Source organism: Dichomitus squalens, assembly GCF_000275845.1.
Source record: "Dichomitus squalens LYAD-421 SS1 unplaced genomic scaffold DICSQscaffold_8, whole genome shotgun sequence".
Classification (NCBI taxonomy): Eukaryota; Fungi; Basidiomycota; class Agaricomycetes; order Polyporales; family Polyporaceae; genus Dichomitus; species Dichomitus squalens.
The window spans coordinates 370,394-384,421 of NW_006766890.1; the positions used below are offsets into that span (position 1 = coordinate 370,394).

The 14,028-nt window shown below is 56.5% G+C and overlaps 5 protein-coding genes across 5 annotated transcripts in view; 3 read left to right on the plus strand and 2 right to left on the minus strand.

Annotated features, from left to right (window-relative positions):
- Positions 1 to 2,152: 2,152 nt before the first annotated feature.
- DICSQDRAFT_154131 (cytochrome P450) lies at positions 2,153 to 4,983 on the minus strand. The gene is made up of 9 exons (XM_007364168.1): positions 4,317 to 4,983; positions 3,927 to 4,251; positions 3,662 to 3,810; positions 3,470 to 3,585; positions 3,285 to 3,404; positions 3,036 to 3,225; positions 2,767 to 2,974; positions 2,557 to 2,697; positions 2,153 to 2,476 (listed from the first exon to the last, which is right to left on the minus strand). Exons 1-9 carry the CDS (start codon positions 4,507 to 4,509, stop codon positions 2,383 to 2,385), a joined length of 1,536 nt encoding a protein of 511 aa, XP_007364230.1. The 5' UTR covers positions 4,510 to 4,983; the 3' UTR covers positions 2,153 to 2,382.
- Positions 4,984 to 6,642: 1,659 nt separating this feature from the next.
- DICSQDRAFT_83599 (short-chain dehydrogenase) lies at positions 6,643 to 9,504 on the plus strand. Its single transcript, XM_007364169.1, has 16 exons — positions 6,643 to 6,804; positions 6,863 to 6,910; positions 6,987 to 7,012; positions 7,081 to 7,300; positions 7,391 to 7,403; positions 7,474 to 7,698; positions 7,767 to 7,780; positions 7,839 to 7,915; positions 7,977 to 7,993; positions 8,083 to 8,193; positions 8,253 to 8,281; positions 8,345 to 8,803; positions 8,859 to 9,033; positions 9,088 to 9,244; positions 9,301 to 9,377; positions 9,440 to 9,504. The coding sequence occupies exons 2-12, from the start codon at positions 6,887 to 6,889 to the stop codon at positions 8,435 to 8,437; spliced, it is 849 nt and encodes a 282-aa protein (XP_007364231.1). The 5' UTR covers positions 6,643 to 6,804; positions 6,863 to 6,886; the 3' UTR covers positions 8,438 to 8,803; positions 8,859 to 9,033; positions 9,088 to 9,244; positions 9,301 to 9,377; positions 9,440 to 9,504.
- A 277-nt stretch (positions 9,505 to 9,781) lies between these two features.
- On the plus strand, positions 9,782 to 10,801 carry DICSQDRAFT_103226 (protein transport protein Sec22). Its single transcript, XM_007364170.1, has 5 exons — positions 9,782 to 9,886; positions 9,937 to 10,046; positions 10,108 to 10,268; positions 10,329 to 10,490; positions 10,559 to 10,801. The coding sequence occupies exons 1-5, from the start codon at positions 9,815 to 9,817 to the stop codon at positions 10,711 to 10,713; spliced, it is 660 nt and encodes a 219-aa protein (XP_007364232.1). The 5' UTR covers positions 9,782 to 9,814; the 3' UTR covers positions 10,714 to 10,801.
- Positions 10,802 to 11,014: 213 nt separating this feature from the next.
- On the plus strand, positions 11,015 to 13,726 carry DICSQDRAFT_154134 (uncharacterized protein). Its single transcript, XM_007364171.1, has 6 exons — positions 11,015 to 11,413; positions 11,482 to 11,496; positions 11,552 to 11,645; positions 11,699 to 11,742; positions 11,795 to 13,040; positions 13,115 to 13,726. The coding sequence occupies exons 1-6, from the start codon at positions 11,157 to 11,159 to the stop codon at positions 13,562 to 13,564; spliced, it is 2,106 nt and encodes a 701-aa protein (XP_007364233.1). The 5' UTR covers positions 11,015 to 11,156; the 3' UTR covers positions 13,565 to 13,726.
- Positions 13,727 to 14,002: 276 nt separating this feature from the next.
- The window catches only part of DICSQDRAFT_83606 (5'-3' exoribonuclease 2), a 5,066-nt gene continuing 5,040 nt past the window's right edge, over positions 14,003 to 14,028 (minus strand). The window contains exon 16 of the mRNA XM_007364172.1: positions 14,003 to 14,023. The gene's annotated coding sequence lies outside the window, so the exon portion shown is untranslated. The remainder of the gene's footprint in view (positions 14,024 to 14,028) is intronic.

Here is a 14,028-nt window from a genome sequence, read left to right on the forward strand (position 1 = left end):
GCTGGAGGATCATAGCCTCTGACCATCCGATCATATCTCCGGCAACGGGAATGGGCGCGCGGCTCGAGTAGATCGCGCTCTTCTTCTCTAGCATGTCAAGGGCGTGCTGAGGCGAGTTGAGAATCACGAATGGCTGCCCAAGCATAGTAAATGACATTATATCACCTGAAGGGCCGTTAGGTAGAGCGTATAGAAAAAGCAGTTCAAGGCAACGAACTCACCCCACTTCTCGCTCCAGGTGGCAAAAGTGAGCCATTGGTGAGTCCTCGGCACGTCGAGCGCGCTACCGATGAGTGGGAGGCCCTCTGGGCCGGGGGGGAGGGAGTCCAAGGGGCGTCGTCTCACAAGGCGCACGACGATGACAATTCCGAGGAGAAGGAGGAGGATGTCGACGCTATTCATGCCTGTAAAGCGCGCCAAGAGCAGAATCACGAGGATGAAGGGAATGCCAGGCGTGCGACGGAAAGGGACAGCGACACGATCGGTGATACCACGAGATGGATGCAGAAAGAGGACGCGTTACTCAAGTCTATATAAGCAAACGGAAGGGTTTCTGAGGGCAAGCTGCCGTACCGCTGCAATGCAAGACGAGCGCCCGATATGCTGCCGCACCATCGTCGCATTTACGATATAAGACCTTCGATCGGACGAGAGGGGCGCCGGATACCGCCACAAGATCGATACTTCCGATCTCGTTATTCCTGCAAGCTGTAAAACCAGTGTACGAGTAACAAGGCCACTCAAGTATCCTAACAGAGTACCTGCGCTGGATTCTTCCAGCACAAGACGACGCGGCCCTGGATCTAAGGCTATGGCATTGGTCACTATGAACTGCTCAAAATGCAGTGAGACTGGGGAGCTTGCAGATTACGCAAGGTGACTATCTGAAGTCACAGCACTGCTATGATCGATATGGGTGGCGGGCACAATTCCGGAGCCGAACTCAGAGCGCAAATGTATACAATGTTTGGCACGGCCGTCTCACACCGAGCATAGACGCAATTCATCGCCCACGCCAGACGTACGAGGACCGTGCGCTTTGCGGTTGTGGGTCAGCAGATAAGACCTCAGGCGGCGCAAACGTGGAGCACAGAAGTTGTACACAGCCTGAGGACATTATCTCGTGACCGAAACCGATTCAAGTAGAGTCACATATGCGTGATATATGTTATTCGCATCAAGGTAGGAGTTCGCAGCAGGTAAATGACGAAGTATCGTCCTCAGCGTACCTTAGTGACGGCCTAAGGTTATGCATGGTCGATTGGTACCCATGAAATGCGCCGTAGGTCCGATAGGAAGGTCCGAACAGATTTGGTCTTACGCATGTGGCAGCCTGCAGGTTAACTGATTCGTTCACCCCTGCTGATCATGAGTAAATTCGAAGTCTAACTTTGCCGCGCGATTTGGGATATGACCTGCCGAAACTTAGCGTCAGCTGGATTTTCGATAACGATATGATACGGATGGCACACAGGTTTCATATGTCGCGACTTCTGACAAGGCCAAAGGGCTCTCAGAGCGGCAGTCAGGACTGTAAGCGCACTAGTAAGATGATGGTTGGGAAACTACCGCTTTAGGCGCTGCTACGGGTCGCCGGAGGGCGCCACCTCTGAGCGCCAGCCGCGGCGAAGTGTCGCCTGGCGGCCCCGAGTGTACAGTACAGGACCGACAAAGCCCTCTTTGGTGCATATTGTTGTCCAGAGTGGCTGGCTATGAGAGGTACCCCAGATGGAAGAAGTGTTCTTTCAGGTCTAGCCATTTGCATCTTGGCGAAAAGGCCCATAAAATTTGGAAGGTGGCAACTTGGTGGCGCATCAGCGACCTATTCACCGGCACCTACCGCCACCACACAAGACGGCCAGGGCAAACGAGGCGGATGCAGGCAGCAAGAGCGGTGACTGCCTCATGTTAGGTTGAGTAGCCAACTATTACTCAGTCCGCAGCACAAACAAGACATGAGGCGTGTGCATGAAACCTTCCGCGTCTAGCATTGTCAGAAATCACGATAGCTAACAGTATAACTTCTTCTGTCCAATGCAGATACCTCACCAGCATCTGCTCTGAATCAGGCGCGCGACAGTTAGCACATCAGTAGACACCGCTCATATGTCTCGACACGCGGCCCTTCCACAATTGGTCAGACGGAGCAAAAGAGATTGTATTCTGTTCGATTGCCATGACGAAGCTGATGCAATGAGAGATGCTAAGTAAACGAGAGACGGGGAGATGCAGCATATAGGGAACTCTAAGAGGAAACTAATGCGACAAAGAGAAGATCGGGAGCTTGGGGCAAGGTCACTGCAGACTGTACTACTGAACGCTGGAAACATCCGACTGCAATCACAGCAGGTACGGCAGATGGCGGGAGCATGCATGCACAACTTAATCATGATGCTTCTGCTCCTGGATTTGCTGCAACAGCGCTTCGGCCTTGGCTGACCGGGGCTTGATGTCGCACTTGTATGGGGGAGGATGGCTGCAACGTCAATAAAGAAGAAAAATGACCATGTCTATCAGGTTCCCGCGTCGCGTATTGGGTATACAAACCACACGTACCTGACGGTCCCGCTGGTGTAATCGGTCGAAGGTTCGAGGACTTGGCCATTCTCGACGACCTTGGCAATGTTGAACACCGCAAGCGACATGGCAACGGACAGGAACACAGATGCGTCGGCGAGCTGGAGACCAGGGCAGATACTACATGATGAACATAAGGCAAGTGAGCAGCGCCATTCACATCACACGACCACTCAATCGAGTGCTTACCGACGACCGAAACCAAAGACCATGGTACGAGGGTCCAACTCCGGCTCGTGTCCGGGGTACGACAGGAAGCGGTCCGGGTTGAAGGAGCCAGGGTCAGGGTAGGTCTCTGGGTCATGGAGCATCTGCCAGATGTTAGCGATGACGATCGTCCCCTTGGGGAGGTAGTAGCCGTCGTGGACGTCGTCTTCGATGAGACGATGGGGGATGCCTGTCAAGGTTGCACGTGTTAGTGCCAACGCTCTAAGCGTCTGAACGAACCGAGCGCGTACCAAGCGGAGCGACATTATTCCAGCGGAGGGTCTCGAGGAACACCGCGTTGACGTAGGGAAGGTTATCGCGGTCCTCCGCAGTGGGGAGACGGTCGTTTCCAATGACGGCCTCGATCTCAGCCTGTGCCTTGGCCTGAATCTCGGGGTACAGAGTCATAGCAAGGAAGAAGGTGTTGATCGCGGACACGGTCTGTCAGAGACGGACACGCGTGAGCATCCATCGGTCGACAGCTCGGGAAGAGAACGTACCGTGTCCGCACCCCCAGCGTAGAGGGACGACGCCGCGTTCCTGACGATCAGCTCACGCTCGGGGGTAATGTCACCCTCAAGGTTCTTCGATGTGAAGTTCGGGACGTTCGCGCCGGAAGCCTGTAAAAGGAAGCCAGACAGTCAGCTTTCCCGCGTCAAGGGGAGGAAAGAAGACGATGCCTCACGATCTGCTGCTTCACAAATTGGTGCGGGTCCTCACACATCTGGTCAAGCGTCTTCCTCCATGCGGCGGCGGTCTTCTTGAAGCCGGCTCCCGGGAACCACGCCGGAATGTGGGCGACTGTGGGCGGCACGGCATTCCGGCGGTTAGCTCTTGCACCGCGCGCGAGGAACGAAAATGAGAACAGGAAACTCACGCGCAGGGAAGATGTTAGCCAAGAAAGCGCCAGGAGCAGTGCAAATAGCGAATTGCTCCATGGCCTCGTTGACGAGCTCGACGAATGGATCCTCCTCGTCCTTGATTTGGTATCCGTGGGACATCATCAAGATGATAGCGCCGGCGCACCTATCCCATTCAAACTTGGTCAGCACCCGTATTGAATGAGGGCCAAATATGCATATCAGGATATCACGCGGTACGCAAGGGTGAGAGCATGGAAGGAGTTAAGAGGGTAAACGTACTTCCGGATATGCTTGAGGAGACCCTCAGGCTCACGGTACACTTCAGAAATGAAGTCGCGCGTCTTCGAGTCGACCAGGGGCGCGAAACGTTCCATGTTCTTCTTGCTGCCGATGAGCTGGAATATCATGCGCCGATACTCCCGGAACGTGTTGCCGTAAGGCAGAAGGGCAAGGGTGCGGTTCCAGCCGACGAGCTCGCCGCCGACCGCAATGACGGGCCTCGAAGAGTAGATGGAGCTCTTCTTCTCGAGCATGTCGTTGGCGTGCTTGGCCGAGTTCAGGATGACATAGGGCTGTCCCAGCATAGTGACAGAGACGATACCGCCTGCAAATGAGCCACATCGGTCAGCCTCGGATCCCTGCTATGCGTCTCACGCGGGAAGCACTTACCCCAGCGCTGGCCCCACTGTGTGAACGTTTTCCACTCATGGCTGGTGGGCATGTCCAACATGTTGCCGATGAGCGGGAGACCCTTGGGGCCAGGAGGAAGAGGACCCGCCGGCTTCTTGGCGAAGAGGCGGTTGAGGATGACGAACGCCACGACGATGGCGGCGGCATCGAGGAAAGTCGGCGAGTAGGCCATGTCGAGGAGAGAAGCAGGGGTAATAGTACACAAGCCCGAGAAAGAGAGGAAGGGGTCGGAGAGGGTTTGGTAGGTCCGCGGAGGTACGCCCCCATTATATAGCCCTGACTAGCGACCAAGGAGCAGAATGCGCTCGCTTCGCGGCCGGCCATTAGAATCTTGGCTGTATTGGAGCTGCCAGAAGCTAGAGATTGCATGCTTAGTACTCGGCCTGAGGAGATCAGAAGTGTACCTGCGCCGCACGAGTGAGCCGCGGAGCTTTCTGATGCTCCTCATATGGCAACGTGTCTCCGTGGCTTCGTCGTTTGGGGGAAACCAGAAGCAGTTGTGAAGTCCAAAGATCTTTCAGTAAGGTCGACATCAATGAGGGGGCTAGTCCGAATCGACGCTCATCCGCCTTCTCCCTTTAGGCGCACCCAAGATCAGATCGGCCAAGAATGTCCTTCGATTTGAAGCTCGTCCGTGAGAGTGCGCAGTCGAAAGTAAGCGCATGGCCTGGCCATGAACTCATTCTGACGTCCCGCACATACTTGTGTACTGAAGTCCTTGTAGAACATGCGAAGCGACCCGTCATCGTGTGTTCGGTTGCCTATCAAGCGCAGCTTGTACGGAGGCAAGCATAGGCCAGCGTGAGGTCGCGGATATGAGCGGTTGATTCCCGCACGTTTCTCACCGGGAACACGGTTTTCGAGGGAGAAGACGCATCGGGTACCTGGACTGCAAGCTAGCGTCGCTGCATCAATACGAACAGCGCGATTCGCCCCAGTCCGCCCAGCAGCTCCTTCGAGCCCACGGGGCGCCGACACGGGATCAAAAGCATCTATACTTACAAGTGAGACGCGTCAGACCGAAAGCAACTTGGGCTATCTTGGCTCACCTCACGTGAGTAAACATGTCCATGTTGTGTCCATTTCCGAGACCGAAGGTCCCCAAAGCAACTGTTCCAAACGCTACAGCGGAACTTCGGCATGTTATGTCCCGGCGGAAAGAGAGTGCGATCAGCTCGTTGCCGTGCAGAACTTCTCTCGCATCTCCGGTTGCGCTTTCAAGGGGGCCGCTAACATCGGGTGGAGAAGGGGTCTTAGGGTGTTCTGACAGTTCTATTCGACCAGGCGAGACATGTTTAGAGGAAGCTAGATACAAAGTCATCGGTCGCAGATGAGGCCTAGGGCGGAGATCGCGCAGTTTGGGTTCCAGACGTTCTCCAGGCCTTTCTGCACCGCTCCGCAAGCATCAGGAAGGGGCAACCCGATTTCGAAATTGATGCCATGGATCTTGAGAAGATCTTGAGGGAGGAGAACGAGCCTCGGGGAGACAGATTTTGTGGTACTCTCAGTCACTTCTGTGTGAGGTCGAAACGGACGAGAGTGAGGCTCAAGATCGCAATGCACGTCCTTCGTCGCCTGTGTTTAGTGCCGATGTCGGAAGCAGCGAAACTATAGAAGCAGCCGAAGCGGCGGTCGCATACGGGAGATAACGGTGCATACACCGGCTGAGGTGTCAGGAAAAGCCGGAAGCCGGTGGGGAGGCTCACTGGAGCAAGGCAGTTGCCCGCGTTTTGTGTCTGCGACGACAAGAACACTGGTGCTCCTCGACATACTGAGTGTTACTGAGTTATTGTCCCTGCCGGGACTGCTGAAATCTCCCTTACCGACTGTGGCCGTCACAAGTTCCTAGCATCCGTTCCTAACGCTAGATTGCAATCACATCATGGCGACTATTGTGGTACATGCTCTGTCTCAGTATGAACACGACGGGCATTGGCCAATGCCGCGGTCCCAAACAGTATCAGAGACGGGCTTAGAAAAGAATGCCAGTCACGGTCATGTCGCTCCGGACCCAAGCCAGCCAGCGCTAAACCCCGGGGAAAGGAAGTTTTAGGCTGACAAAGCATTTGACATCAGCATTTATACTCCTTTTTCGGACGGTTACGAGCGCCAAGCGCCGGCAGGCTCAGGTCTGGAGCTACTACTAGTAGGCCTTGGGACATGACCGCGACTGGCATACATTTCCAAGCCTGTCTCTGGTACTGTTTGGGACCACGGCACTGGCTCATGCCCGTCGTGGAATGGTTATATAATGTCCTGCCTTGGAAGGGCACGGTCCATTCAGGGACGACCGAGCTCCTCCTGACTTGTCGGCGAGTCGCGCTAGTTCTGTATGAAGGCAGGCAGAGCGGGCGCACCGCGCACGACCATCAAGAGGTTATCGGAATAGAGTCTGCATTATTCCGCGAACCCGGATGTTGCGACCTCCTGCCCGACACGCGACTATCGATGGCTCCGATGACTTGAGGTGCCTTATCTCAGTGTAGCACCTCCACCCTCCAGCCTCACCGTCTGCGACTTCTCAGCCTTCTATCGCGTCCAAGTACAGTATGCCGGGTCGTATACAGAACAAGGTGCGGGAGTTTGGCAAAGAATTTCGTGCGCCATGCACGATGTCGCTCGCGTCATCTAATCGCGAAATCGCCTCAGGCCGCGCTCATTACTGGTGCTGGATCGTGAGTCCACCCCTTCTCCGGTGTCCGATCGTGCTGAGATCGTCGACCCTCCACGCCGCTGCATAAAGTGGTATTGGTCTGGAGTCGTCGCTCCTCTTCGCACAGGAAGGCGCGAACGTGCTTCTGGTGGACATCAACCTCGCCGCGGCGGAGAAGACACTCGCGCTCATCAAGGAGCGTTTCCCCAACGTCAAGGCGGCTGCGATCAAGGCGGATGTGGGCAAGGAGGAAGATGTGAAGGGCGCGGTAGACAAGGCCGTCGAGCTGTTCGGCCGCTTAGACATCATGGTACGTCAAGGTAGTCTCCAGAGTTTCCTCCCCTTCCCCCTGCGCTCGTAACAAGAAATATACACTGAACATGATGTGCGTTTCGTGCAGTTTAACAATGCAGGTGCGCGCAACCTCAAAGACTTCGGCGCGACATTGATACCAGGAACCATTGAAATCCTATTCTCCGACAGGCATCATGCATCCCGAGGACGATAACGCGCTCAACACCGAGGAGCGCATCTGGGACCTCACGATGCAGATCAACGTCAAGGGCGTCTGGTGGGGCTGCAAGTACGCGATCCTCGCCATGCGCAAGAACCCGACCGACGAGGCCCTCGGCCTGCACACGGGCGGGAGCATCATCAACACCGCGAGCTTTGTCGCGCTCATGGGCGCGGCGACGCCGCAGCTTGCTTGTGCGTACGCGCTCCTGCAACCCGTCGGCGCTCCCGCATCGAGCTAATCATGTCGTGTTGCCGGACAGATACTGCTTCGAAGGTGAGCGTGTTTCGCTGCAGGCGCGAAGGACGTTTGGTCAACAGTCCCGATGCTTCAGGGCGCCGTCCTCGCAATGACTCGCGAGCTCGCCATGGTTCACGCCCGGGAAGGCATTCGACTCAACTCCATTTGCCCGTACGTCGCGACTAAAACGACGTTGTGGGCTAATCCTGACCTTCCTTGTCCTTGCTTGCAGTGGTCCTCTGAAGACGCGTTAGTGGCTCCATCCCCGCCTCTTGCTACGCGTGCTCACGCGCTCATGGCTGGTCAATCTGCCGTCGGCCTATGCTTCCCGTTCACAGCCCTCCTGATGGATTTCCTCAACACGCAAGAGAAGCGCGATCGCCGCCTTGTCCACCTCCCCATGGGCCGGTTCGGGGAGGCCGTCGAAGTCGCCAAGGGCGCCCTATTCCGTGCGTATCCACCGTTTACGGCACATCTCCAGCGCTAATGCCCGCTTGGGTCGACACAGTCGCTAGCGACGACAGCAGCTACATGACGGTGAGTGCAGTACTCCAGTGATCGCGTTCACGTCGTCTGACCGGACGTTGTCCGGATTCAAAGGGCACCGACTTCAAGGTCGACGGTGGTCTCAGTTCTTGCTATGTGACGCCGCTTGGCGAGCAGGCCCTTCCCCCTCCCCCTAGCCTCGTATGATCGAGGGCTGAAATGCTGCCCACTCTGGGTACAACATGTGTACTCTGCTCCACATCATGGCGTGTCGTATCCGTTCAACCAATGTTGTACATTAGAAATTACAAGTACAGAATAGATGATCATGCGCAAAGCTGCTAGTGTCAATGCGAGCAACCGTGGGCGTTAGTGGAGTTCCGTTCGTGCAGTATGTATCGAGCGATGCAACTCGTCAGATCAGGATTCAGTGTGCCTTCTTGCCTTCGACAGCCTTGATCCTGGCGATCTCCTCGGTGATGCCCTGGTGCACCGACTTCTGAAGCGACGGGTTGTACCCGAAGAACTTGAAGAGGAGCTCCAAGTGCACGAAGAAGGGGGCAAGGACGAGAGCTGCATATCGTGAACATCAGCGACAGCCAATGCGTATACGACAAACGTTGCTCACCGCCGAGCAGGTTATCGAGGAGAGCAGGGGCTCGGCCCTCAGCCAAGAAGTGGCCAGCGAACTGGGCGATCCAAGAGACTACGTGGACGGCAAGCGCCTCGTTGAAGCTGTTCGGCTTGTGGGAGTAAGCCGAGGCGGTGAGGACGATGAGGACGTATTCAGGAGCGTATATGAGCTGGTGGTGAATGAGCTTGCGCCACGGCTACGGAACGGCATGAGATAGACGCACCGCCGCAGTAGGTTCTAGGGCGAAGTAATACGCCCAGTTGGCTATCCCCCAGAGAGCAGACCAGTTGAAGTCGAACGCGAGGTATTCGTTGAACTGGGCATGGATCTGAGGGAAGGAGGAAGGGACGGGGAGACGAGAGCCAAGGACGAGACCAGTCCTGCGTGTACGCTTGAGGATCACGTACATCGAGCAGAGTATTATGGCGAAACGAACCAGACCAGAACGGGAACGAAGATCATATGAATGGCAACGTTCACCGGGTTATCATGGTAGGCACCGTAGAAGATGAGCTGTTGCCCCGCAAGACGCGCATGAGCAGAGCCTCTACAGGCGACCGAACAGCGTCTCATACCTGCTTCTTCACGTTGAGTAGGCCGGACATGGCGCGTTGGCAATGATACAGACGGAGGAGATGGTGAGTGTGGGGAAAGGGTGAACTAGCAAACCCTCCCGAGCGATGTTATGACATATGCTTCCGGGCCAGAGCGTCGAGCGACATCCGCCGCCGGGACCGGGCGGCGGTGCGACGAGAACGCTCCCGGTCCAATCCCAGATGCGCTGTTGATATCCGGGCCTGCCATTGGGGTTAGGGTCTGGGATTGGGGTTAGGGCTTTGCACGTGAGTAACACGTAGGGGGCCATTACAAGCGCCCGTTGACGCTGTCCGTCCCTGCTGTACTCCCGGTCCCCCACCCTCCTCGACTCTTCCTCCAAGCCGCTATTTATCATGGTCAAGTCTACGCTCGTAGTGCGCGCATCTGATGCTCTTCCATTGGCGGCCAGTGTAGACGACGAACAGGTCCGGACTCTCGACGGTCACGCTCCTCCTCCCAAGCTAATACCGAGCAGACAGAGCAAGCATTGTCTGAGCACAAGCAACAAGCCAAGCTCATCTTCCGCAGGATAGGGCCCAACTCTGAATCTCGTTGTACCATTGAGAGCGGACCATACAATCTACAGTAAGTGTCGCATCTGAGCTGCCGTGCCGTCATGCTTCTGCTGAGGACTCGCTATGTTCAGCTACCTTATAGCCGAAAATGTCATCTACCTTGTCATTGCAGACAAGTCATACCCCCGCAAGCTCGCCTTTTCTTACCTCGATGAGCTATCAAAGGAGTTTCAAACATCATATGGCGCAAAAGTGGACAACGTGCGGAAACCATATGCATTTGTCGGCTTCGGTAAGTCGCGCCGAATGTAACTCGCCGGAGATACACGAGGTGATCTGGTTCTACCCGCAGATACATTCATGTCAAAGACTACTCGGCTGTACCAAGACACGAGGACCGCAAGCGCTGCAGGGAGCTCTCATTTGGACAAACTAAACGACGAGCTGCAGGACGTTACGCGAATCATGACAAAGAACATGGAGGAGCTTTTATGGAGAGGGGATTCGCTCGACAGTAAGTGCTGCTTCCTATCGAACACGCACATGGATTCGGCCTGACATGACCTATCTCCTCCCCGCCAGGAATGTCGCACCTATCGACCTCATTACGTTCCGAATCGGAAAAATACCGTCGTGCGGCGAGGAATATCAACCTACAAGCGATGATTCGGCAGTATGCACCCATCGGCGCGGTCGTGCTTCTGCTCATAATTTTCATCTATTGGCGATTCTCATGAGGAAGGACGGCTTTTGGATTTGTTCCCGTGTATTTTGTACTTACCCCGTTAATGTTCCCTATTCCCGCATCGTATTCGTTTCACCGCCTTCACCATTGCTATACATGCTTCCATGACTTGAGTGCACTCCAACATGTGAGAAGGTCGATGTGGCGCGTCGACCACCGCCTGAGAGGCCACGATGTCGCTTAGTCGCCCAACGGGATCTTGCCGCTGACCACGATGCAGGCACTTCGGGTTCTCGGGCTCTGGGGTATATATACAACAGATAATCGTGCATCTCTACGATAACCGCGCAGTCCGCCTGCTTTCAGGTCTCTCGGATTGCCTGCTGACGTTTGTCCTTGCCTTCTCTCTCCAAAACCGCGGGGACCTGAGCAGGGGAGAAGACCTGCGTCTGTGACTCTCAACGCCCCTTCCTTCTTGAGAACTCCTCGATCAAGATGAACGTTTACCGCTCGGTGACTCCGGTCCCAGTCTCGCCCATCGGATCGCACGCGTCGCCTTATACCCAGACGACTGCCTATCCGCAGGCAGCTACCTATCCACAGGCGACTCCCTATTCACAGGCGACTCCCTATTCACAGACAACACCCTATCCGCAGACGACGCCGCAGCAAGCGGCCAACATCCAGCCAGGTTCGATCACTTACACGACGACGACGGGCCCCGATGGACAGATTATATACCATCCTTTCAAGTACGCTCTTTATACATCTCAGCGCCGATAAACCCATCGGTGAGCTGATCTCTGCGTACTACCTACAGAGCGGTCGCCGCCAGGTGTGTAATCTCCTTCGGATCATCCTGTATTGTCTGGTGACACTGTCGATCGTAGCTACCAAACTGCGCAAGGCATAGTTAACGGTATCCAGTGGATTCCCGCTGAAGCGACTTCGGTGCTCCCGGCAGGCGCGACCGTCGCAGATGCTGTAAGTCTCCCTACCTTCCTGCCTGCCGCATATGCTAGAGCTTCGTGGCGTAGTCTCTCAACGGATCCGTGGGCCGTCGGGGAGATGATAGGAACTGGTATGTGTATTTGGCATAACCCTGAATTCTTGGTCGCCGATGGACTTGATAGGCGAGACGATGACTACAGGCGCCGAGATGAGGACGCCGCGAGACGCTCACCGAGGTACGATAGAGATGGCAGGCGGTACGACGACGACGACTACCTCCGTCGTGATCGCGATCGCGAAGACCGTGATGACCGAGACTACCGTCGCCCTCGGGACCGCGACGAGCGTGACCGCGAGCGCGATCGGGAACGCAGGCAGAGCACGTACGGCCAGTACCCGAGCGACGACAAGTATTCCACTAGCGACCTCGAGCGCCGCATGGAGAACCTCGACATCGAACGCCGCGAGAGAGACCGCCAGCGCGAACGTGAGCGCGAGTATGAGCGCGAGAAGGATCGCGAGCGCGAGCGCGACGGCGTCCGTCCTCGCAGAGGCTCGTTCTACGGCGGAGGCGAACGCCCCACCAGCACCTACCAACCCGCGCCTGGTGGCAATTATCCCGCGACGTACACCACGGCTACCTCGAGCACGTATACCGCCGCCCCCGGCGGTAATTATCCCGTTTCCGCCGCCTACCGTGCGCCCTCGCCGCGTCCTCTCGACCGACCAGCCTCTCCGTACCGCAACCCCGGCGCCGTTCCACGTCCCGCGTCTCCTTACATGGCAGGTGGTGCTGTGCCCTACGCTCCGCGCCCCGTGTCTCCGTACCAAGCTGGCGGCGCGATCCCTCGCGCCGCGTCTCCCTACCAGGCCGGGGGCATTCAACGTGCGGCGTCTCCGTACGGTGGCCCTCCGCCCATTGCCCGCGCTGGCTCGCCCTACGGGGGTGCGATCCCGCCTCGTGCTGCTTCTCCGTACTACGGTGGCTCTACCGCTGGAGCTGGTGGTGTCTATGGACCAGGCCACGTCCTCGAAGGCCAGTCCATGCGTGGTGGCGCAAGTCCATACGCCCCGCCTGTTAATCTCTACGCCAACCCGAATACCTCCTATGGTGCGGGTGGACAAGGCTCCTACGGGGCGTCCGGACAGAACCCCTACGGAGCCGCTTCCCCTTACGGCTCGGGCATCGGCTCGCATGCGTCTCCCCGTGTTGGCTCAGTCCCTCTCGACTCTGCCGGCGCCGGGCAGCAACAGATGCTCACCGTCCCGGAGGGCTTTAACCGCCCGCCCAACCGCGCGCAGCCGTACACGCAGTTCGAGATGTTGAAGGTCACGGACCTGGACGACCTGCTCGAGCAGATGCCACGCATGCCTGCGGTCCTCATGCCCCACGACGTTTACCACGACGACTGGATCAGGTTGATGTCTGTAAGTCCCCCCTCCTGTATAACTGCTCGCCGTGGAACTTCGTAGCTCATCCACTCGTCCGTCTGTCGCCGTAGGATCTTGGCCTCGCCTGGACCGGCACGATGCCCGTCCCGCAATACTCGCCCGACGGCCGTCCCCCCAAGCGCTCCACGCTCGCGGCAGACGTGATTGACCTCTGGAACGCGTCCTTCTTCCGCATGCGGGGTGTCGAGATGATACTGTACAAGGGCCGTGAGAGGCGCTCGGGCCGCCTCGCGGGCACGGTCGACATGAATCTGCCCGGGTTCGACAAGTTCGACGTGTCGTCCCCGTCTGAGGACGAGGACGACTCGGAGGAGGACCGCTACCGCGATCGCGACCGGTATGGCGCGTACGGACGCACGGAGACGGACTCCCGCGCACGGCGGGAGAAGAAGGCAGAGCAGCGGAGACGCAAGATGGAGAAGAAGATCAAGAAGAGGCAGAGGGAGATGGAGAAGTCGTACGCGGTCTACTTGCAGTGTGTTCCGCCGAGTGAGATATGAGATGGGGGCTGGTGATTTGCGGTTTGTTTGGAGAAGACTGGAGCATGTATGGGGCAGTCGAAGGATGGAACAGAAGTTAAGATCTTGTATGCATATGTGCGTAGATACCATGTACTCGGACATGCCCTTTCATTTCACTGCACTGCTGCCATCATGAGTCGTCGTTTGTGACTATGAACTGTTCGACCGTAATAGACTCCTTTCGCGGACGGTTAAGACTAGAGATCCGGCCTTCTCATTGATTGGGGACGGGTAAGGCGCTGATTCAAGACCGTTGGCGAATAGGCTCTAATAGTCGAACATCACAACTTGGCAAGCTCGCCGATCCATATGCGTTATGGCGTAAGGATGAGCGATATGACGCTAGTGGATGCTATGGTCAGCCAGCCCTCCGAAGATTCTTGTTTTAACCATTAAACTAAAGATGAACAGTAATTCAAAGGGGTTATTAAGGAAAAACTAGC